At 41.6% G+C, this 24,753-nt stretch overlaps 2 protein-coding genes across 8 annotated transcripts in view; one reads left to right on the plus strand and one right to left on the minus strand.

Moving 5' to 3' along the window:
- LOC113586678 (serine/threonine-protein kinase MARK1-like) overlaps positions 1–24,753 on the plus strand; it is a 56,356-nt gene that overhangs the window by 21,974 nt on the left and 9,629 nt on the right. For 2 of the 7 annotated variants that reach the window (XM_035530125.1, XM_035530128.1), the window contains 16 exons: positions 2,111–2,159; positions 2,412–2,477; positions 3,042–3,112; positions 4,001–4,057; positions 4,269–4,505; positions 4,817–4,936; positions 5,036–5,135; positions 5,702–5,814; positions 6,776–6,953; positions 7,299–7,480; positions 7,843–7,931; positions 8,473–8,628; positions 9,149–9,400; positions 10,138–10,164; positions 10,690–10,734; positions 11,792–13,779. In XM_035530125.1, coding sequence (XP_035386018.1) covers positions 2,111–2,159; positions 2,412–2,477; positions 3,042–3,112; positions 4,001–4,057; positions 4,269–4,505; positions 4,817–4,936; positions 5,036–5,135; positions 5,702–5,814; positions 6,776–6,953; positions 7,299–7,480; positions 7,843–7,931; positions 8,473–8,628; positions 9,149–9,400; positions 10,138–10,164; positions 10,690–10,734; positions 11,792–12,134 — 2,085 coding nt within the window. In that variant the 3' untranslated portion in view covers positions 12,135–13,779. Of the gene's footprint in view, positions 1–2,110; positions 2,160–2,411; positions 2,478–3,041; positions 3,113–4,000; positions 4,058–4,268; positions 4,506–4,816; positions 4,937–5,035; positions 5,136–5,701; positions 5,815–6,775; positions 6,959–7,298; positions 7,481–7,842; positions 7,932–8,472; positions 8,629–9,148; positions 9,401–10,137; positions 10,165–10,689; positions 10,735–11,791; positions 13,780–24,753 lie in introns of those variants that run through there. The other 5 variants (XR_004776494.1, XM_035530126.1, XM_027024988.2 and 2 more) reach the window with 5 other exon arrangements.
- On the minus strand, positions 16,655–22,951 carry lgi1a (leucine-rich, glioma inactivated 1a). Its single transcript, XM_027024990.2, has 8 exons — positions 22,400–22,951; positions 22,060–22,131; positions 21,536–21,607; positions 21,314–21,385; positions 19,355–19,426; positions 19,092–19,261; positions 18,580–18,744; positions 16,655–18,150 (listed from the first exon to the last, which is right to left on the minus strand). Exons 1-8 carry the CDS (start codon positions 22,585–22,587, stop codon positions 17,333–17,335), a joined length of 1,629 nt encoding a protein of 542 aa, XP_026880791.1. The 5' UTR covers positions 22,588–22,951; the 3' UTR covers positions 16,655–17,332.

A 24,753-nucleotide genomic window follows, 5' to 3' on the forward strand; every position in this document is an offset into this window, starting at 1 on the left:
GTGTGTGTGTGTGTGTGTGTGTGTTAAACATTCACAAATTAATAGTATTATCTGGCACATATTCCTGAAAGGGCACATTCATCACTTACCTCACAAATTGCGTTCAATGCATATTGTAATTTAAACCTTAATCCCAAGGCATCAAAATGTAAAATGTCTGAGTAGATATAAGTGGAGATACTGTGGTTTTTAAAAGTTGCAAGACACATAATGATGGCTCATAAAGAAGCAGTAAATGTAATGTAAAAGTGAGTATGGCATTTAGCTGTTAGAGTTGTCAGTGAGTAACTGGATAGTGAGAAATTGTCTTGCATTGCAACACTCTCTGATCTTCATAACAATAAAAAACAATAATCTGTCATAACAATAAAAAAAACTTATTGTCAGTTATTTAAATAACATTTAAACATTTTACTCATTTAGCTGAGTAAGTGGTTTAAATAATTAAAGGTATTCATGGGGAAAGTATAGTTGCAAAATCTTTATCTGAAAGGTCTGAAGTCTGGGATGTCTTTGGTGGGGTTCAGGTTGGGTGACGGACTTGGCCTTTAAAAGAAGTTTGTTTTTTTATTTTTAGCCCTGGAAAAACTCCACAGTTGCTTTAGCAGAATGGCTAGGGTCATAGTCCTGCTGCAAGATGACTGTTCAGTAAGTTCAGAATTCACCATGCTATTTAGTGAGTTCAGAATTCACCATGCTATTTAGTGAGTTCAGAATTCACCATGCTATTTAGTGAGTTCAGAATTCACCCTTGCTATTTAGTGAGTGCAGAATTCACCCTTGCTATTTAGTGAGTGCAGAATTTACCATGCTGTTCAGTGAGTGCGGAGTTCACCCTTGCTGTTCAGTGAGTGCGGAGTTCACCCTTGCTGTTTAGTGAGTGTGGAGTTCACCCTGAAGCTACTGCCATCTGGTAGTCTGCTTTACTGGCACTGACACTTCTTTGGTGCTATTTTTGAGTGAAAACAGCATCCATATGCAACTGACACATCTAAAATGAACTCTAGACCTTTTTAGCTTTCTTCTGCATGTAGAATATTATACAACTAGTCAGGAAAAAACTAAATACACTACTGAAATCATATACAGTTTAATGCATTATATTAAGATTCGTTGAAACTCCTAAGAGGCCATTGCAGTTTGCTCTGATAGGATGACATATATGCCATCCAATATAAAGAACTGGAATAGGTGCACATGTGTACTACGAGTTCTCGTGCCCTGCCGTGTCGGGAGGGATATGTCAATTCCTCCCCTTATCCGTACCCTATAGGAATTTCCCAGTCCTTGTCGCACATGGGCTGGTCCCGGCACTTTCAGAAATCCTGTTACACTGATGAGCTCAGCCTCCTATTCTAGGTCTTCACGGCTGTTCCACAGCTGTTCCATGGCTGTCCTGTTCTAGTTCACTTCTCACTGAATTCCCTCCTGGTTTTGGGCTGAGCTCCTTTTGGGTCTGCCTCAGAGTTTGCTCATTGTACATCTGTCATGGCGATGCCGCTGGCTGAAGGCAGAAGCTTGTAGCGATCTCATGAAGCAGGGGAGGATGGTTTGGTGCACAAGTTTGTGCACAAACTTGAGGAAGCTGCTTCTCAGGTTTTTTGTACATATGCCAGTGTTTGTATGCTGCTGACTTGTGTGTTTCTGACTTACGACTGGTAAGGAGGAGAAATGTGTCCCATCAAAGCCAAAAGTGTTCTCCAGTTCTCTTAGACATGTTTTAGACACTGATCGTTTTGATTCTTTTAGTCTGTGAAGTGTTTAAAGGTTTAACTGAGAATAATGAACATCAGCACAGCATTGAGAAGGTTATCCATTAGGCCTGGTTTGATATTTCTATGTGGTTGGTATAGTGTAGTGGGCTCCTGTGGGATCATCAGGGCTCTATCCCGATATGGGGAAGTGTTCTATGCTCTACCAATAAGGGTCCTTGGGCAAGACTCCTAACACTATATTTGCTTACCTTGTAAGTTCCTCTGGGTAAGAGTGTCTACCAAATGTGTAAACTGTAAATTTAGATTTAAATTAATCAGTTCCACCCCTTATCACAGACTTTATTTCTTGCAGTACAATGACAACAGTAGTAATTTTTCATTGTTTGTTCCAACAGCTCTTTAGAGAAGTCCGAATAATGAAGGTATTGAATCATCCAAATATAGGTATGTACATTACACGTGTGAGACATAAGTGGTTTGATTGAGCTGCTTGTACTATAGTTCTGTACCCAAAGTGATGTATAGTACTAGATCCTGGTTATCTTCAGTTTTATGACTGTACGTTTTATAGGGTGATCAGAACAAATAATTTTAATTAGTCCTTTGTTAAAATTGCAAGCTTTTGCATTTAATTGCATTTCTTTGGTTGATCTCTTTCATGCATATAAAATATATCTTTTTCCTCAAATCTTGCAGTGAAGTTGTTTGAAGTAATTGAAACGGACAAGACACTTTATCTAATAATGGAATATGCCAGTGGAGGTGAGTTTATGCATTTGTATTTTATGCATTTGTACTCTGTATTTTAAGTATGCCAATCATTTATTACAGGGAATAAATATTTATAGCTTCAGTATTTTGTGTTCTCAAAAGCATTTATAAACCTGTCCAATCACTGCAGATCTGACACCAACCACTAAGTCTCCCAGACTTAGATTAAGACTGTATAGAATTTCCAGTCGCGACTCACCATTGGCACTGCAGTTTAGTCCAGAGCTTAATCCATGTCCAGGAAACCAGGCCTGAGGTTCCCATCCAAATCCTCATTGTGCATTGTGGAATCTGAAGCAGGGGGTTCAAGAAGATTCCACTTTCAAGCGTCAAATGACTTGAAAGACTTGTAGACATGCAGACGTTGCTCCCCCAGATTAGTAGAATTATTGTGCAACTGGGATGGTATCTATTATAAACACTGAACTGCAGAAATAATTTCATATGAATAAACCAAAAGAAAACTACCTATTCCTTTTTTTCCTTAAAACTGTATTGACCCCTGGAGGCCCCTGAGTGCTTTGGCATTGGCCTCCATATGCTTCTCTGTTCTAGGCGAGGTGTTTGACTACTTGGTGGCCCATGGCAGGATGAAGGAGAAAGAAGCCAGGGCAAAGTTTCGGCAGGTAAGTGTGTGTGTGTGTATGTCTGTTACAACATACAGATCCACTTACAGCAGCAAGCATGGCCTTTTAATGAGACTTTCTCGCTCTAGGCTGACCTCTAGTGACACTAACACAAATGTGCTCCAGTTTAAAGAGATGCAGAAAAAGCAGTTGGTCACTCACATGGCTTGTCTTCTGCCTTTTGGGGTCAGTCATTAGCCACAGACCCGCGGCTCGGCGTGAGCCTGCGTGGCTGCCGCTTCCTCTGCTGTGGCAGCTCTGTTCCTTGTGACTCATGGAATCATTAGTCAGTGTGCGCAGAGGAAACGTGAGTCGGTCGTGCGTGAAACTGTCCGTGACGGGCAGCAGTTAGCCTTAATAAGGACAGTGAATGAGCCTGGGGCAGGGTGTGCAGGTGTGGTTTTGTGTGTGTGTGTGTTTGTGTGTGTGTTTGTGTGTGTGTGTGTGTGTGTGTGTGTGTGTGTGTGTGTGTGTGTGTGTGTGTGTGTGTGTGTGTGTGTGGATCTGCCACACACCCCCTCCCTCCACACACACTCACTCACACACACACACACACTCATAATCTCTCTCATGCTGTACACAGCAGCAACAGCTGATCTCTGTGTTGTGAGCGTTTGCTAACTGACCTTTTCAGTGTAATTCTCTAGGTTTTGAATACTAACTGTTGCCTTGCACCAGACACCCAAATACTCCATGCTTCTTATAGCCTCACAGAAAAGATGGTAATAGGAGCTCTAATGTAACAGACCACTAGTATTCCATATGCCACATCACTTTTGTGTCTCATTTCACTACAAGCAACATTTTGCAACAGCCTGATATCTGTCCTTGATATCTGGGATGCCCTTCAGATTAAGTTGCTATAAATGTGTTTCTGGTGTATTTCAGATCGTATCTGCAGTGCAGTACTGCCATCAGAAGAGAATAGTGCATAGGGATCTGAAGGTGAGTTTTAGCTATGTTTGTATTGTACAAGATGCATATAAAATACAAAATCTAATTCTGCTGTGCAAGACTGGTATAATGTGCTGCTAGGTTGTTTTAGAACACATAGTAGGCAGAACACTGCTAGCATGAGCAGCCGGATTCAGCATGCTTTTGAGGTCAGCAAGCAACCCTCCCACCACCATACTTCCTTTTCTCCTTCATCGCCAAGGCGGAGAACCTGCTGCTGGACGCCGACATGAACATCAAGATTGCCGACTTCGGCTTCAGCAACGAATTCACGGTGGGCAGCAAGCTGGACACATTCTGCGGCAGCCCACCCTACGCTGCGCCCGAGCTCTTCCAGGGCAAGAAGTATGACGGGCCCGAGGTGGACGTCTGGAGCCTGGGGGTCATCCTCTATACACTGGTCAGCGGCTCGCTGCCCTTTGATGGACAGAATCTGAAGGTCAGCTCCATGCTTCACCTCAGGTTTCTCAATCTGTGCTGAGGCTTAGATGTGGAGTGTGTTTGTATGTATGCATGTGTGTCTGCATGTGTGTAGGTTTGCGTGCATATCTTTGTGTCTGTGGGAGTGTCTGTGTCTGTGGGAGTGTCTGTGTCTGTGTGTGGGGATGTGTCTGTGTGTGTTTGTGTATATGTGTGTGTCTGGCTTTGTGGATGTGTCTATGGATGGATGGATGTGTGTGTGTGTGTGTGTGTGTGTGTGTGTGTGTGTGTCATGTACTCCTTCACCCCTCCCTCGGCCTTGTCCTTTAGGAGCTGCGAGAACGAGTGTTGAGAGGGAAGTACCGCATCCCGTTCTACATGTCCACTGACTGCGAGAACCTCCTTAAGAGGCTCCTGGTGCTGAATCCCGTCAAGCGCGGCAGTCTGGAGGTAGCTCACCAACTATCTCCCCCTCTCCAGATCCTCACGCTGCCCCAATGCCCACCTATGAGCAGCAGGTTTAACCTTGTGACTGGTCTGCTTCACTAGCAAATAATGAAGGACAGGTGGATGAATGTGGGCCACGAGGAAGAGGAGCTGCAGCCTTACTCAGAGCCACAGCCTGACTTCAACGACACCAAGAGGATTGGTGAGTGCCTCCCAAATGCCCCAACTTTTCAAGCAGACAATAAGCACTGTTAATCAATAGAGTAACACAGCCACTGTCTGTTCATGCTGAAAGGAAACATTCTTTTCAAAAAAATGACTCCCAGACATTTAAAACCTTGTAGTTCCTGTGAAATCCATTTGTATCAACAAAAAGCACTGAATAGTCTGGGAATGTCTAAAAATTCAATTTAACAAGGTTTGTGCAACTAAGAGCAGAGGGGCGCTTTGAAGTTTTTTTTGCTGGTGCTGCATGATTGCCAAATTCAAGAGATTATATTAAACCTCATTTATTGTCAGTAAGGTCAAAATGGAGTGTTTTCACAATCTTCCAATCAGCATGGGTGTTGTAATCTTCTGGCCTACCTTTTTCTTCAACACTGGCCCAGAGGCTGCTAATGCTGCTTCTCTTATCACATTTAAAGGAATGCTTCTAAAATTCCTGCATTTTGGGTGACATATTCCATTAAGGTTGTGGTTCTGGGTAGAGGATTCCTTAAAATGGCACTCTCTCCCCCGAGCTCATCTTAGTTTGGTGTTTTTCCTCAGAGCTGATGGTGACTATGGGATTCCCCAAGGATGAGATCACAGAGGCCCTCATGGGACAAAAGTATGATGAGGTCATGGCCACTTATCTCTTATTGGGCAGAAAACTTCCAGAGGTTAGTGTGCACCAGAAAGGCAGTGTGTACACTATCACTGCAGTAATGACAGCTTCACATACTACGACCTTGTACGTTCAGTTTGCTGCTGGTTTACATGTTGAGGCCTCTCTCACGGCTAGTCAAGAAGTTGTCTGAAATGCATCAAACGGCCAAAGCACACTCAGACCTTTATATTAAGGACATAGTTCAGACGAAGAATGCTAACATAGTTGGCGAGGAGGAAAAGCTGGCCTAATGTCGTTGGTTAGCATACAGCTACATAGAGCGCTAGATGTTTAGTTTGACCAAGCCTTCAAGAACGGCTTAATAGCCCCCATCATTTAAAACAGTTGCGATAAGCTGTGTCTCAGCAGGCCTGCCTGGCTGGGTGTTTTGTGTTGTATCTTAGTCTGAGCAAGCTCAGTGAAGTGATGATAGTAGCAGTGTACAAAAATGCACTATTGATTTCCAGGGAGAGTCAAGTCCTCTCTGCGCATACTCCTGCTTGCTAGAGGCAAAGTGTTACAGCTCAGGATGGATCGCATTTAGGCATTGTTCTTATAGAGAAAGATTAATTCATTCATTCATTCAGTGAGTGAGTAATATATTTGTTGACTGACACACTGATAGATGAACAGAAGGGAATAAAAATGCATGGACAGACTAAAATATAAATAGATTTTCAGGTCTGTGGTCCTGCCGGTTAACATAAAATGTTGCTGCTGTGGCCTCCTGTTGTTATCAGGTGTTATCTAACAGCTTCCATATGCTGTATCAAGTCATTGCCAAGAGCACCAGTGCCAGGTGCTGCCCTGCAACTGCCTATCACTTATTCATTATGCTTGGCTGGCAGTGTCCCCCACAGATCTTGGAGTTTCACTTTTCACCCCATCAACACAAATATACTAGTGCTTCTTCAATTAAGTGATTTTATATGAATGCTTATAGTTTAAGTTTTTCATTGTCTTGTTCTTTTTAGTTTGAAGGCAGTGAGTCTCTGTCCAACAGTAACCTGTGTCCCAGGCCCCGCCCCACCAGTGACATCAACAGCAGCACGAGCCAATCCCCTGCTCACTCCAAGGTCCAGCGCTGCATATCAGCCAATCAAAAGCAGCAGCGGCGGTTCAGTGATCATGGTGGGGATGACATACAGCCAAGTAAAGTAACAAAGTCCTAGTTCCCTCTCCAGCTCTCTGTGTGCGGTCACAGTGTGCTTGGCACCCCCTGCTGGCTGACTGCCTGCCTTACAGCATGAGGAGGGAATGGCTTTAAAGTATGCTAGCTTAGCTTGGCTTTCAATTATTTTAATATTTCATCTCTTTTAATGAATAATTGAGCCTTAAGTCTGTAAGCGGCTGCTCTCCTATGAATTCGCATGCGAGTTCTGGTACGTGAAAGTGTGTAGACTATTGCTCAAACTTTTTGTTTAAAATTATTTTATGTATCTAGCATGCCATAGGGCTAGATTTCACATGCATTTCCATATATGCGTGTCACCCCAGTGGGTCCCCCCGTCCCGCCAGCCATGGGCTACACCAAGCGCGCCCCAGCTAGTGGTGTGGAGAGCGAACAGAAGGATGAATGGGACAGCTCACGCAAACTGCTTGGCTCCGCCCCCAAGGCCGACGCACCGCCGTCACCCCTGGCTGCGCAGGATAGGAGGAAGACAGCTGCCGGCGCCGGAGTAAGAGCCCCCGCAGTCTGGCCACAATCCAGGCCTAATTCATGCCAGCACACTAGCCCCAGTTACCCAAGACACAGCACTTACACAAGCTCGCCAAGCCATCCAATACTCACCAGTCAGCAGTTCTTTATTAACCTTTTTCCTCTTGCCACTTTCTTCTGTCTCCTCTCTCTCTTTCTTTCTCTCTCTCGCTGTCTTCACTGCCTTCTCTCTCTCTGACCTCCGCACCCTGATCACAGTCCCTCTTAACCTGCCACGTGGCTGTTCAGACCTCGTTAGGCAGCAGGGAGCAGGGAGGCCCATGACCCTATCCCAATGGCATGACATTAACTCCCTTTCGCTCCCCTCTGCCACTTTTGTAGACGAATGGAGGCATGGCTCGCAGGAACACGTATGTGTGTGAGCGCTCAGCCGACCGCCACTCAGCCGTCCCCAACGGCAAAGACAGCAGGTTAGCATCCTCCCCTTGTCTCCTGTGCTTCAGCCAGAGCATCAATAATGCAGAAACTTTGTATGTGCTGTTTGTATTGTCTTTCGTTTCCATGGTGCCCTGTGCCATGTGTTCTTTGTTTCTCTTTTGTTCATATGCCATGTGCCATTATCCCTGTAATTATTATTCCCATAATTGTAATCAGGCGTTCCTTGTTTCTTCTTCGTTTCTCTATATTAGTCATAAGTATCTCATCTTCTCTCTTCCCTGATGTTTATATGTATTTTGAAATCCAGTAACTCCTGTCTTTTGATTTGCAACCTTGTTGGATTTGGTTTCGGTTCTGTCTTTCTTATGAAATAAACCCGGCTCGCACATGTATCCTGCCTCGTGTCTCGCCTCTGACATGTCACACAAATAAGATGATATGGATGTCCCAAAATACTTTATTAGCTGAAAGACAGGGAAGATTAAGTAGTTCATACCAGCCACCCTGCATCATAGTGTGTTGGCCTTTGTCTAGCCCATTTCCCTCTGTTACTTCCCACTCTCTACCACCTAGCCTGACTGAGGTCTCTGGCAGCGCCGTGTCGGCTGGCGTCACGGCGACGGCCCTGGCGTCTGCCAGGCCACGACACATCAAGTGCATGTCCGCCTCCAGCTCCTCTTCCAAAACTGTCCTGCCCCCGATAGAGGACAACAGCGAGTACAAGGCAAGGTAAGGGAAGCCCGTGGATGCCCAGCACGTGAGCTGCTGCACGTGAGCTGCTGCACGTGAGCTGCATGAGCCACCTTTGCCTTTTTGCTTGTGGATAATCTCTTATGTTGATGCAGTGTTAGTCCTTCCAGGGGTTGCTGTATGTGTTTCACATTTGTAGCACTGGGCCATGCTAGCAAACAGGCCCAGCAGAAAAGTAGCTTATTGCAGTGCTAAGTGTCTCAGGCTCTATGGATAAGAAGCTTTTGCATGTTGCATGTTTTTCATTTTGAAATATTGATGCTAATTTTTAATTTTTAATTTATTTTGAGTGATGCTAATGAAAATATGTTTTGGTGCTTGGTAAGTAGGCGAGGCAGACTGACACGGTCTAAGGCTCTTCAGTGGAAAACAGGCCTCTGAGCTTCTGCTTCTTATGTAGTTTAGCAGTAATGTGCTGTAGTTGTGATGCCAAATGCCTGCTACAGACGCCATTAACTCATCACCACACCCTGACTTCCCTCCCCCGGCTGTGTTCCAGTTCCAGCCCACGTCCTCCTTCCACATCGCCGTCGGCGCACAGCATCAGCACCCCGGAGCGCACACGCTTCCCGCGTGGCACCACCAGCCGCAGCACATTCCACGGCGCGCAGCTGCGTGACCGCCGCAGCGCCACGTACAATGGGCCGCCTGCCTCGCCAACACTCTCGCACGACACGGGCGCGTTGGCACCTGCTCGCAGGGGCACCTCCACGGGCATCATCAGCAAGATCACCTCCAAGTTTGCACGCAGGTCAGTGCCAGCTGCGGCTCGAGCCGCTGCGCGATGATGATGGAGATTGCGCTTCCGCCCGCACCGTGTGCTCGTGCATTGAGCCAGCCATCGTTCCTGCTCCACCTCTTGCACATTCCTAAAGGCTTAAAGGCAGTACTTCACACAATGCTAATATGGGTAGAGGGCGCCACCTAGTGCTATTGTACTTGCATAATGCTAATTACAGCTCAAGTATGTCTTTAGCAACATAATGCTAATTAGCCATTCCACATCTTCTTTTATCAATAAAATAATTTGCATTTTTGAATGAAGTATTCCTTTAATCACAATTAAAAACACCATCACAGCCATTCAACTCCAAATTAACAAATTCATAAATAAATTGTACTGGCCAAATTTTTTGCCACATGGTTGTTAAAAAGTATTGCAGTTTATTACTCATACTAGCTAGCCCCCCAGGACTATAGAGAGTTATTATATCATGAACATTAATAGCCTTTTCCACCTTTATGGAAGGTAGCTTGTTTTTCTTCTTTGTACATCTGAAGTGCAATTGGACATGCTGAATTCTGAACCTGCACAAGGTACTATTAGTATATAGAATAATAATAATATACAAATAATGTAGGAGTACAATATATGATCAGTAATAGGATATCAGTACCTGATCAGTACTAGATGTCAGAGTGGCAGAGATGGGCTTCAGCGCGTTCTTGCAGAGGGCCCTTACCGCCCCCTGTTTCCTTCTGTTCTAGAGCTCTTTCTTTCAGGATTTCCAGGAGGTAGGCAGCTAATATGAAATGTTCCCTGCCTCATTTACACACAGTCTGCCCAAACCTGTTTGAATTAAACCCTACTTTGTTCTCTTGGTTTTTAGTATAATCCCCTACAGACTTAGGCTCTTACCTCCTGTACGCACCAAACGCAACATGAACATGTTACCCGGCATGTAGCCAAAAAGCCCATTCCAGTCTGCACGGTTAGTGGCCTGACCAGACAGGCTCAATAGTGGACCTCCCCTGGGTGGCCCAGGGAAACGCCCAGATCACCCACCTCCTGTCACCCCTTACACCGCCCTGTTTTTGTTTGTTTGTTTGCTTTAAAGCACGGCATTTTACTCTGTAGAGCCATGCTACGAGAGACTTGGGAGGCATAGTCTTGAATGACCCCTGTGGATCTCTCTGTTTTGCACAGCGTGTGTGTGTGTGTGTGTGTGTGTGTGTGTGTGTGTGTGTGTGTGTGTGTGTGTGTGTGTGTGCCAGTGAAACCAGTATGGTGATAAATTGTATTTTCTGCTTGCTTTCGAGGGCACCGAGTGAAGGAGAGACCAGTGGCAAGACAGAAACACCAAGGTGAGGTTTTGGGAACATATGTGTGCAGAGCCACAGTGTTCGGTCAGTCAGATGTCTATAAAGAAATTCTGGAAAATCATATATGGTCTTTTATGTTTTACTGGTTTCAGTCATATGCTGGTCTCTATATATGAAATTGTACAGTATTGCCATTGTTGACAGAGATGGGACACTCCTGTTTGAGCTTATAGTGTTCTTAAAATTTTTCTTCATTGTATTTTAGTACATGCTTCTGTAGAATATTCAGTGCAGACTTGTCAGTCGAGGCGTTCAAAGTGGAGACCTGTGACTGTTTCATCTCTCATGTCATTCTACCAACACTTGCAATTACTTATCGTAGCCAATTAAATCTGTCATTTCACAAGGGGTTCCGTTCCCTTTTCTTTTACCATAAATGGAAATGTGTAGTTTACATCTAACTCTAAACTGTTGCTACATGATACTGTTGCTTCAGGTTAATAGGTTTGTGTTTACACTAACTAACTAGCTATATGGAAACATTTTGTGCCAAAAAACACAAAATATGCTAGCCTTTAAAGGTTTGCACCATTATGCAGTTATCTCTTATTCCTGCATCAATCAACGTATTGTCCCAATGGAGGACTAAGCAGGACGATGAGCAGATAATGTATGGTCAGTTGGTTCTCAGCAACAAAAGGAGTTGATGTGTAACTTAACTAGCTAGTTGAATGCTAACACTAAAGTTTTATATTTGGTAATAACTTTTCAATGTTTTCATTTATAACCTATAACACTACACATAGATATAGACTTGTGAGTTGTGTTTCAAAATTGGTTTTACTTTTACTAGTGATGCTAAACAAGGGGTTCTTCTATTCAATACTGGGCCCTAGGAATTTAATTCCCCAAACCGTCCACATTACACTTAAGACATAAACAAAACTCTTTTTTTGCCCCATGTCAGTGATAAATTACACCTCCTATAATATGTACCTCTTCTTGACAAACTGACCATATCTCATTAAAGTCAAATCTGTGTACTGCCTGCAGCAAAAAAGAGAGAGAACTCACTAACTCTCACCTTCCTTGCACGCAGGAGCACATCAGCCGAGTCGAGGGAGGAGGGCCGCGACTCCAAGCCGCGCTCCCTGCGCTTCACGTGGAGCATGAAGACCACATCATCTATGGAACCTGGCGACATGATGCGTGAGATCCGTAAGGTGCTGGACGCCAATGGCTGTGACTACGAGCAGCGCGAACGCTTCCTGCTCTTCTGCGTGCACGGCGATGCCCGCCAGGACAGCCTGGTCCAATGGGAGATGGAGGTGTGCAAGCTACCCCGCCTCTCACTCAACGGCGTGCGCTTCAAGAGGATATCGGGCACATCCATTGCCTTCAAGAACATCGCCTGCAAGATCGCCAACGAGTTGCAGCTGTGAGGCCAGGCTCATGGAACCCTGGGGGCATGTGGGCCCCACCCCCCCCACCCCTCCGGAGTGGGGCTGGGATGACACAGCTCTCGCAGGCTTGGGTTCGAGGACTGCAGTGGTAAGTGTCACATCTCCAGCAGCCAGACCTGCGGCACTATCCTAATAACACTGAGCGTTGGCAGCAAGAGAACACCGCCCAGCACTCATTCCACACCTGCACCATTAACTTTTAGTCCCAAAAATAGCATTGGGTCCGTCATCTTACAGTCTGATTAAAGTGGCAGACGATAGTATTTATCGGGTATGGACTGTAATTACATGTTGTGTGAGTGTGGCTCTCTCCCATTGGTATTTGGATGGGTGGGTGTGGGCGTCCTGTGCAACAGCCGCCATGTAGAATGTAGAGGGTACTGCTTTGTAAGTGTAGAGCTACCATTATGGCCAATCCATTGGAACATGAAAACCCTAAGCTCTAATTCACTAAACAACACTTCCTGCTCAACAATATTTAAAAATGCAGAAGCTCAATGAGCATGCCTGCAATGTTTTTTTTTCCTCACCTGCCTTTATAAAGGTATAGTTTTAATCAAAAATGTTAGCATTGCTAAAAATTAGTGAAGGTTAATACCCACCAGATCAGCATTATGCAAATATGATTAAGCTAATTTGTAGCTACTGGTTTTCACTGATTATTACGCATGATGGCATATATGAACAAATTAAAAGGTTCCAGGCATATATATACACCTGCAGGGGGTGCTATTGCCTGTCAGGAATGCCATTCTTCATTTACAAAAGCAAAATGTCAGAACAGCTGAGCTGTGGAGAACTCTAGCTGTATTTTATTTTTGAAAGCAAGGAACAATACTTTCAGTAAAATCAAGCGCTTGTACACTCGACTATAGTTGAGGTAAAGATATCTTCTCAATTACAGGACATTATTACTTGATTTTAAAAGGTGATAGCTTCATCCATTTCTCCCAGGAGACCCGTTTGCTGCACCTTTTAATACCTGATTTACATGAGTTTAATTCTGTTGGCTGAGCTACCAAATTACAATTGTTTCTGATGTGTACAGTTTAATATATAGACAGTCATTGCTCTTTGTCATTGGCTCTATGCTGTATTATATGATTATGCATTTACCATTTGCAGGTACTGTATGGATTGGGTTTGATTTCTGTACAGGAGAACAAAAACCTTGATGTTTCAGTACGATTTTACCATTTTAGTTGTTTCTTATTGTTACTGACATTGGTTAGAACCTTAACCATTGTTTTCTTATTGCTACTGACATCGGTTAGAACTTTAACCTTCGCTCTGTGAATTTTTTGTTAATCTCACATAAATGGTCGTTCTTAGATCAAGGTTTTATTTTAGGAACAGATCGTCCACTTGATTTTTTTTTTAAGACCGTTGGAATGGTCACGATGGATGATGCCAGGGGCATCTAAAATCAAATGGGAGCTGTGTCAGATAAATCATTTACATTTCAGAACAAGAATGAAATGCACTACATTCTGTATTTTTGCTGAGCAGAACTACTGAGTGGCACCAAGGCCTCCAGTATAATTGCACAAACTGGTAAAACGGTGGAAGATAGATCCACGTTGATATTTGTGTGTGTGTGTGTGTGTGTGTGTGTGTGTGTGTGTGTGTGTGTGTGTGTGCGTGTGTGTGTGCGTGTGTGTGTATATGTGTGTGTGTGTGTGTGTGTGTGTGTGTGTGTGTGTGTGTGTGTGTATATATATATATATATATATATATATATATATATATATATATATATATAATAGTTTTTTAAAAAATCCCTTTTGTTGTAGCTTTTTAGACCACATTGTGATTGTACAGTTTATTTTGCTAATTTGTGCTGCATATATTTAGCACTTCTTGTATTTATTCCATTACACTACATCTGCATTGTGCTGCTTTGCATTCACTGTGTTTGATAAAAAAAGAAGAAAATAATTACATTTGTTTTTATTTTCTTTGTGGCTAGGTATGGGTAAAATATGTACTGTCACATTTTACATATATTTCTGTTTGACATTTTGTACTCAGTTCATTAACACATTTTGCTGCAGTCTTAGAATAGTTTGCATCTTTGCAACTATCACCAGTGTGAGTGAGTGAGCGAGTGACAATGAGAGACACACAATGAACAATTACAAATGTAAATTCCTGGAGATTAAGTTGGAATTGACCATCAGTGGGCTATTAAAGGTCAGGTTTGCTGTTTTTAAACCCATAATTTATTTAAATTGTTGTTCACCATCATTTGTAATTGCACAGAATGATAAACTCCCCAGTAGTGTCAGTACTTACAAACTTACAATTCATGCATTTCTCAGGCTTAAACCCAGTCCAGTGAGATATCATTTAAGCCTTCAAAAACCCGGATAAATCTCCCTTTCAAAAACAGGAAACAATTAAGTGTACTGAGGTCTGCATTTTTGTGTTTCATGTTTATTATTCAAAGCATGTTCTGAATAGTGAGCTTTAATATCACCTTATACATGTGCAGTTGCAACAGTACTTCAGAACCATTTGGTAACCTTTTCACATATCAATAATATGTGAGAGCAGACATGTCATTTCCATTTTATTTTTCTCTATTTATTTACTTATTGGTAGAACATTACACTAGACTATACTGTGAATACACAGAGAATTTTTGAAGGCTTAGACAACTAACATTTGACTGTGGTTAAGCCACTTGTGAATGGTATGTTTGTGAGGTTGTGGTGTGGATGCATATAAATTATGTGGGAAAAATTCAAAGGGATGAACATAGCAAACCTGTTTGTCAAATGCTTCTGGAAGGAGTTTCACTAGTACAGTATAATGGGTAATGCACTCTTAATTAATCTCATATGGATTTGAGAACGGCTATGAGCAATGTTGGACAGAATATATGAATGGGTCATCGAGGGTTTGATGCTCAGTCACAAACCAAGCAGGTCATATGATGAAGCTCTTGATGCAGAATGCTATGTTGCCACTAAAAAAGCTAATGAGATATTTTAAAAATCCATTCTGATATTCTTGTGTCTGCCGCTGTTGTTCAGGACCTCTGTTCAGGATCTCTGGTGCACAATATTAAACTTACTTGAATGAAATGTAATGTGCTAGTCTGTTCCTGAAGATATTTATATGCCTAGTTGATGTACGTTCAGGTGCTGGTCACTGCTCTTTAGTTTTGTGTGTTAACTAGAACCTTATCACGTGGAAATTACATTTCAAAACTTGATGTGTAAGTTTTCTGGACATTTTTTTTCCTCCATATAGTTTTTGTATGTTTGTGAAATGTGTACCTGCCATATTACATGCTACACCATGAAAACAGTTTTTTCAGTGTGTATGTCTGGAAACATAAATCTTACTTAACCTAACTTGTCTACTTTGGGAAAACACAGGTACAAGGGAACAGCGGAAACCGTGTAGCTGCAGTCCATACATTTTTTGCTGCTTCTATAACCAGAACCTTCCGAACAGCCATCAAATGTGCAAAACAATGGTCATAGCCCATCTAGCAGTGCTAGACCCTGTGTGAGCCAGGAGATGGGGATTCCCACACCACAGCTGTTGCAGATAGTTATGTGGGTCGTGACCTGAGCTGTGGAGCTGCTGTTAAATAGAAGCCAGCAGCCCTCCAATCAAAGATCCAATGTTCACAGAAGCCATCCACCCTGACAGACGCAAAGATTACATGTCAGGAAGAGAGGTATTTGATAGGGTTTTAGGTTAGGGTGATCATTTTGAAATTGTATCCATCTTCAAAGTGGAACTGATTTCAACCTTTTTCCAACCATTAAAACATTTTCTTCTTCTAAATGTTAGTTATTAGCAGTTCCCACTTCCTTTTATAGCTCTCCCTTATCATGAAATGAACAGGGAGAGAGAAAGGAACATTATGAAAAGGGACAAGGAGATAGAAAAAAACTAACCTTAATAACTAAGCCCACCCCATTCCATTTGAACATGGTCCCATTTCATGAAACCACATCTTCCAAATGAGATGATGTCAGAACAGTTTTACCAAATTAAGTAGATAACATTTATGTGCACTAATAATAATAAGTAAAAAAGCTCATGGAATCTGTATTTCATTTATACATGAGCCATATAGTCATTCACTTTTGAATGTCAGTCAAAAAGCTGATTATCTTCTTAAAAATCCTCATTTATGAAATAGAAGCAAGTCTTTATGCTTCCAGAAGTCTGTATACGTCCAAAACTAATACACCTCATTAAATATACACATCATCACACTCTAAGTACAGTACTTCCACTTCTGCCATGTGAACGTGAATTCACATGTTGATGGACTAGACAGTATATGTACATGTGATTCCCACATAAATAATTTATTTATAGACTACATGGAATCACTATGGTTGTGTTAAATATTAAAATGCCATTAATATATTATTGATATGTGTCATGAATATGATTTATAGTGGCAGCCAAATGCAACAACACTGTAACCTGTAGTAGTAAAACAAAGTATTGCAGTTTGAAAATTAAGGTTTAATATTATGATTTATGTTTTTATTTAAAATTAAAACCATGGCTTCAGTCTTGACCTTTGGCTTCCAAACAATGCAGGCATGATGAATTGCATACACGTGACAAACGAGTGTTGGTCCAATCAAGCAATATTATAAAAGCATGGGCTACTCAATAAAAACGAGTCGGAATCACTTTAACTATTACATAATCTCATTAAGAAAAAATGCAGTGTCATTAATTGGGCTGTTCAAGGTTTACAGATCATACAAATCAACGTCAATAAAAATATGTATTCCAAAATGTTTTCATATCAAATTCTTCCACTATTATGGGCCCACTTCTTACAAAAGCGTAATACATATTCAGTTTAGTTTACAAATGGAAAGATGGAAAAATCTGTAAACATTTAATTTGGCAGATTTACTTGTTTCAAACAGGATAATAAATAGAATAAAAGGTATATTTAGCTCTATTTACAATAATCAAATTCTGCAATTACACAAACTTTGTGAAGAAAAGCGCACTGAGTTGTGTTAGAGCATGGCTTAACAAGATGGACATTTTAAGCGATGGTGGACATCCTGATGGCTACACCTACTTAAAGGCATTGTCATGCATGTATTCTGCTACTCAAGTCCTCCATTCACAAGCTAGAAAGCATCATCGATACCTTCATCCCATTTACCTCCATTCAGTCAATCACTCAAGTCAAGGATCAAGTGTTCATATATCCGAGTCTGTCCCTTGAAACTGGATGCGATGAGGAACTCCCGGTTGTCAATGGAAACCAGTGAGAATGCTCTTGGGGCCTGGATGTTCAGCTCTTGGAAGTGAACAAACTGGCCTTTCTTGGCATCCCAGCGGTAAACCTGTGTGAAGGAGTAGTCGCTGCCCAGGATGGCGTACTGCCAGCTCTCCACAGCAAATGGCTGGAAAACCATGGAGCCCCGTGATGGCATGGTCTGCACCTCATCAAACATGCTTCCGTCCCACCTCATCACCTTGGAGTCACCAATGAAGCGAGTCAGGCAGATGACAAGCTCGCCACCGACCTTGAAGTGCTTGACGGCATAGACATCCTCCATCTCGGGAATGTCCGTGCGCCGCTCGAACTGCTTAGAGCTCTTGTTCCACTGATAGATGACCGGCCGCTGTGAGCTGCTGGACAGGATTAGGTGCGGTTTGCCAGAGATCTCCAGGTACTCTACATCGGTGTCGCGATACCACGGGTGTAGAGACTGGTGCGAGTAGAAGCCGTTGCCATTCCACTTGTAGACAGTGGTGGAGCCTGCCTTGGAACTGTCAGCGATGACGAAGAATGACTCGCTGTCCACACGGAATGTCTCCACATCGTTGGGCTTGCGGATTTTCAGGATGTCTATGTCCTGGATTTTGATGAACTTGTTGGCTGAGATGTCCCTCTTGTAGATGTGTGACCCACCAAACAGCTGTGCTACAATGACGAACAGTTGGTTGTCGATCACCAGAGGTTTGCAGATGACTGTGGAGATACCTGGTATGGAAACAGTTACTAAGCCATCTGAAATGTGCGTAATTTTGAACACAAATTATGACTTGTTAATAATTTGTTGGTAAGTATCCCTAACTAAAGATACAAAACACCTGACGGTTTTTGTTGAGGCAAAATAAATGAACAATAGATATACAGAAGCTATTTAGAAAGTTGATATAGAAAGTTTACAGCACAGTAAATAAAACTATCCAGTCCAGGTCCTAATGTAATTTAGAAGCAGCACCCTATATCTATATCTAATATTTAATAACCAATTCAACAATGGGTGCCCAACTTCAGTCGGGGAGGAAGAGCCTCCAGCACAATTACCTGCTAAACCCAGTTTGAACATTAAAATTAATTTGTGATGGATTCTGGCTGTCCAATACCAGAGTTAGGAAACCCTGGATCAGCTCGTTGAACACTTACTTGTTATATTATCGAAATTACGAAACTCCATTTGAACATGGTCCCATTCCATAAAACTACATCTTCCAATGAATGGCTGGGCAAACACTACATACTGGTCACCACTGAAGGGAAATGTTTCCACGGAAATGGACTGGAAATCTAGAGACTTCAGCAATGAAAAATCTGCAAGAAAAGAGGTTGCTTAATATTAATATATTAATATTTCTCCATCATACAAGGTGATTTCCCTGAAAAATTATAGATATTTCCAGCTTTTTTCTATGTTGTTAAAAAATGAATTGTGATATGTTTTAAGGAGAATGTGGTAAAGCAACTATTTTTCTTTGAAGTTATAATCTTGAAATGTTTGAGTCTTTTTTCAATTAAAGAATTTCTATAGTTTTCCAAGCCATTTTCTGAATTTCCATTCTTTTTTGGGTCTGGAAATAACATACGCTTCCAGACCTGTTCAAGAACCATATCACAGGATACATATTTAGCATCTGCTTTGTAAAAAACTAAGAACTGACCTGTTGTTATGCAATCAAATGACTGCGGTGTGAGGTCATTGATTTTCTTTCCTTGATATGGAAGAGGGCTGTTGCAATATATCTGGTCTACAGTTGCATTTGTGTGGTAAATCCAGTCCACCAGCCACTTCAGTTTGCAGTCACAGGTGAAAAGATTTCCACGTAAGTCCCTGGATAACACACAATAGTAATCACAGTTATTTCCTCAGTCCATGCCTTATCACACCTTATTAATCATACATATGTTTTGTTACAATACATACACTTTTGTCAAAGCTTCCATTCCTTTAAAAAGATCTTTTGGTAGGGTCTCCAAGTTGTTGTAGGCAAGGCTCCTGTGAGGAGACAGATGAAGGGAAATACTCTTCAGTGGAGACCAACAAAGCTTTTTGGTTTAGGTATTTGCTAAGACCAAGATTATGAGGTGCTAATAAAAATAATTTGCTATGTTGTTAAATCTATCTCATGTGCTGACCTATGGTGGTTCACCCCTGATTTTGCAAATGAGGGTGGTTTCTGGGTGCATAAAATCAGAAGTCCACCAGAATTTTGTCTATATTAATAGGATAGCAACTGGTCAGGTAGACTGATTCCTTTTGTAATTTCTCTTCATTATAAACTCTGGCACTGATAGTCAAAAGAAAGACCTACCTCACTTACACATTCATATGACGGCTCAACTACTCCCAAATACAATTAGTGTTATGAATATTCCTTAATGATACGTTTGATGTCCAAGAGGAGAAATTTTACATTTATAAATAAAGAACAACTGAAATAGCCCATAGCCTCATTTCCATGAAATAATTATTTGGCGATCACAAACACATGTTGAAAATTACAAAAGTGTACTGATCATAACTATGACCTCTACTAAATCAGACTGCTGAGCATAGCTGTCAATTGTGTACTTGGAATAACTTGGGCCATGTTGTAAAGTGAACCATTTAAATCACACAGAAGGAGGGTGGTCATACTATGAAAAGCCATGTGCTGCCTCTTGTGAGCTGCTGAAATAGGAACAGATGACGACAGAACATTTACAAGTACTCATGTAAACAAATGTGAACTCAGTCAATACCCATCAGCACTTCTACAGTCTTTTCCCTTTTTATAGGCACTTTGCAAAACTGCAAAAATGGTACAATGGAATCACACTAATGTTACTTTGGAATCACCCCAATTGAATCTATCAAGTTGGAAGAGGCAGAAAATACCTCTCCGCTCCAGTGTCTGGTCTTTATTTGTCCGTTAAGCTCTTGTTAGTATGAAGAAATAGTGACACATCCACCCAACCTGACTTAATGCAGACAAGTTTCCAATTGTCAGCATTTCTTACTTACATCACATGAATCAGCCAGTCATCATTCTGAGAGTGTGAAGTTTGCACACACTTCCTCTGAGACTTGTGAGAACTACAGCCAGATTTTTCTGGGCCACTAATATTGGCGCAGTCACTCCAAGACTATGTGTGAACTTATCAGGCATGAAGCTTCCCAAAGCAACCTACCCTTCAGCTTTAGGACCATGTAAAATCAGGCATTCATACTCCAGTCTCGGTGGGCCAGAGCCCATTATGGTCTATTGTCCACATTTGTCTCATGAATTGATGAACACGCAACACTAAAAGCTTCAGTGCTGTGGCTCTCTAGGACTCAAGACTGATAGTGTCTTATTCAAATGTTTACTACTTATTTTCTTTTGGGGAAGCCCAGCCCAGATTGAAGGGAAGGCCAGCTGAGTTTTCCCTGGGTTGCCCAATCACATGGTTCTCCTCCAACCTACCATCAGCGTCTCTCTCACCAGCCCTCATTTTGATGGCACTGGTAGGAAAACGGGTTGTGTAATGCTTCATGGGTTACAGGAACTGGAGAAAAATCAAACATCTGCTAAGGCTCACTCTTGTTGCAAGGGTGGGAGAAGAAAAAAACATTTGGGTTGGCTTCCAGCGCTCAACTCATGTGTTTTGGTAAGGTTTAATTCTAGGCTCTTACTAAATATAAACATTAGCTGTGAAAGAAAGAAATCAGCATCTTTTTGTACTCATTTGCATGCCTTAAATAACAGAAACCTCTGAAGAAGCTTAGGAGTCTGCCATTAGTAAGTGTGTTTGTGTGTGTGTGTGTGTATGTATGTGTGTGTGTGTGTGTGTGTATATATATATATATATATATATATATATATATATATATATATATAAATGCATAATGTCCAGTACTCACAAATGTATTAGGGACTTGAGACCTCTGAAGGCAAAAGGTGATATAGACTTGATTTGATTATTTTCAATAAATCTGTAAAAGGAAAAAAGTTATTAGGCATTAAGTATTTTAATGCTGAGTTTGTGTCCATGGGCTTTGAGAGGTCTATCATAATAGTGATTCTCACAAATTCTATTAGCTACAGATGGAAACCGTAGTAATGTGTGCGAAAAGCAGACTTACAGGTATTCCAAATGCGGAAGACCAAGGAAGGCATCCTCATTTATAGAGTCAAACATATTGGCTGTAAAAAGACTTATAAAACGAAAAGCAAATAATGATTTCACGTGGCGTTACCTTGCTAATTACCCTGCAGTAAGGCTGGAAGGCCTGTTTTGTAAATTATCGATTATTTTATATACGTTAACGATATAAAAAATCTGACTGCACAAATGCACAATCGATCGCCATTCACTGTTTTAAGAAGTAGCAAAAATAACTGCGGCATATGTTACGGGCTACCAGCAATGCACATTCTACATAGTGTCACGACTCAAGCTTTCGTATCCCATTATTTAACCTAGGTCTTCGCACAGTACCTCTTCATAAACAATTGTTGCCTAAATCAGTGCTTGGAGATAAGATCATCCGTTTTACGTTCCCAGGACGGCTTACTGATTAATATGAAAACATGGCGATCATTAGACTACTTAGTGGCAGCAGCGTTATCCTAGCTGATGTTCAGGATTAAATTGTCTGAATCTTACAGGAGGTGCAGTGCCGGTGTGTGAATGAAACTCTCCTTGGGGATTTCGCTGAAGCCGGACTTCACGAATGATCTTTAAAGCAAAAGAACAACAAATGAATCTGATTGCAGGAACGTGCATATATACTGTCCTAATGCCATCACATATATATATATAATGTTTGCACAGCGGCTTGATACGGTCGCTACTACAGAATAAATCTAAACGTGGCGTTATTCTTAGAGAAAAAATAGTCAGAGACAGGAATGTAGCAAGTGGTGCAAACGTAAACATTCTTCCCGCGAAACCTCTGCTTGTTGAGTTGTAGACTACTGCATAATTTTCTCCCTTATGGACTTACAATGAAATGACATCAGATGGAAAGCTCCGAGGAATCGATCCGGTATTTGCGCACAAGGCATTGTCTTTGGTGCATGTGCAAGACGCGGGGCATCGAGCCTGCCGTTTTCTACTCTCAGCCAGAAACAGAAGAAAGGCAAGCCAAAGAAAGCCAGTAAACCTTTTGACGACCCCCTTTGCACATCCCATCCTTTTGAGTCAGCCCGGTTCCGACCCGTGTGTCGAATATTCCTGAGCATGAAACAGAGTTTCTCTGAAAATAAGAGCGAATTTATCCCGTGGAGCCAAAGCGTTTATAGAGGCTTTTTTCTCTTTGTGAGATCTGGTTGAGGCGCCCCTGGAACGGTGGGCAAAGAAACAAACCCTGCGAGCGCGTCACGGGTCTTTTTCTGTCGAGTCCACTAGCGGTACACACTGTTTTCACGGCAAAGAGGAATCTTAGGCGAGCGGCGAACAGAATTGTTATCCTATAGCATATTATTACATGGGAAAACTCCAGTTGGCGAGATATCGTACAGTCTGGTCATGAGACAGGTGGATACGCCAGTTGGATATTAAAACGCAGCGGGTTTCTAACCACGCCTTGAATTTAATAATTATTTCCCTTCAGTGGTTATGGGGGTCGCTACGTAGGAAAATAACAGTTCGCAATAAATTGCCGTTCTATTATGAATGAATAAACGAATTTTCTCGTAAACACATTTACGAATTATAATGCTTTCCGTATAGCATGATTCTCGATTTGTTTTTAATCTCTTATCATTTAATCTCTTATCGGCTTGTTGTTTTTTGACAGGTGCTACAAAATCATGTACAGGCCTATGTCAAAAGCGCTGTTTTTTGGAAGGACTTGTAATAGCCAAGACCGAACTGCGCACGTTCTAACGTTTTAATATTTTAACTTGGCCTATCTCATATGTGATAATAACAGAGCGAAAGGAGGGTTTTAGGTCGGATAAACACTTTTAGTTCCCTGTCACGGTGGTATCCAGAGTTACTCTTGTCGTTGTAAAAAAAAAATTTCGTTAAAGGAAAAGGATGGAAATGAAGAGGGAGATTAAAATATTTATTAGACTGAAATGTCATCAGGATAGGATTTGAGTCTGCTTTTTAGGGTATGCTTTCCGGCAGTAAAACAGTTCTAGGAACTGTAACTTATTCACTGGCGTATCAACGAGAAAAGGCCACTAAACACTATCAATCTTTAAAATGCTCCATGTCATATTTTACAATAACCTTCCACATATAAATGTAAACTGAATTGTGGTCATACCGTAGGGGACTTTTTGAGGCTGAAAGCTCTCCTTCGCGTTTGATGCGTTGTTGGTGCGCTCCTCCCTCCAGTACTTCGGAGTTCTGAAGTTGGAGGAAAGGCCAGGCTTCAGATTAATTAATTTTATTTATTCTGTATTCTGCCGTAGACCGTTCTGGTAAAACATGTCATGCGGAGTACAGACTGGAGAGCACACAGTAGAGTAAACCTGGGAGAGCGGGAGGGAGTTTTGTGGTAGTTTAATGATGTTGGATATGCCTGCTATAGCTTTACATAATTCAGTGCAGTTGTTGGCCTATGTTTGCCTTAATGCCATAGTCAGGGAGTTATGGAGCCATTTTTCCTACCCAATGATCCTCTTTAATTCCCTAAAATGATGTACTATATGTATGCATTGTACTGAGATTCTGAGATTCTCTTCATGGCCTTCATTGGTCATTTACAAAGTGACATGTTAGTCTCGTACTTTGACAATGGTGCATTTACTAGTAGGTTCTCAGGATAATAAGGCAGAGATGTTATCTTCTGTCTCTCCTGTAGACGGCGAGCTTTCTTTGGTTATATACTCAATTGGCTTGTGCCTTCAAAACAGTCATTTTTGAGGAGGAGTTGTTTTTGTTTTTTTTAAGGGCCGTAACTAGGCTGGCGATAATAAGAATTTAAAAAAAAAATAAATAAAAAAATACTTCTTATATCCTATTTTGAAAAGATTGTGGAAAGACTATTAAAAGCAGATATGTAAAAAAATATTTATTTAAAAAAAAATATTTATGGTTAGCATCTTGAATTGCTACTTTATTGTAACTACAGATGTGTTATATGACCCTTAATTAATTCTGTTTGTTCTTTCTGTCTTGGAATTCATCTCCATTATCAATGGCAGGGACATGAGGTAAGCCTACTGTTCACTTAAGGAAATCGTCTTTATTTGTTTCCTACCAACTCTATTTTGGTAAATTCCAAACAAACATAAGACCAAGTATAATCTTGCTCTTTTTCTCTAATATATTCCTGCCTCACCCCTACAGTTGGTGGTCTTTTTTTTTTTTTTTTTTGCACTCAGGCCTTTCTCCAGAGGCCTG

This window comes from Electrophorus electricus, chromosome 9, assembly GCF_013358815.1.
Source record: "Electrophorus electricus isolate fEleEle1 chromosome 9, fEleEle1.pri, whole genome shotgun sequence".
Classification (NCBI taxonomy): Eukaryota; Metazoa; Chordata; class Actinopteri; order Gymnotiformes; family Gymnotidae; genus Electrophorus; species Electrophorus electricus.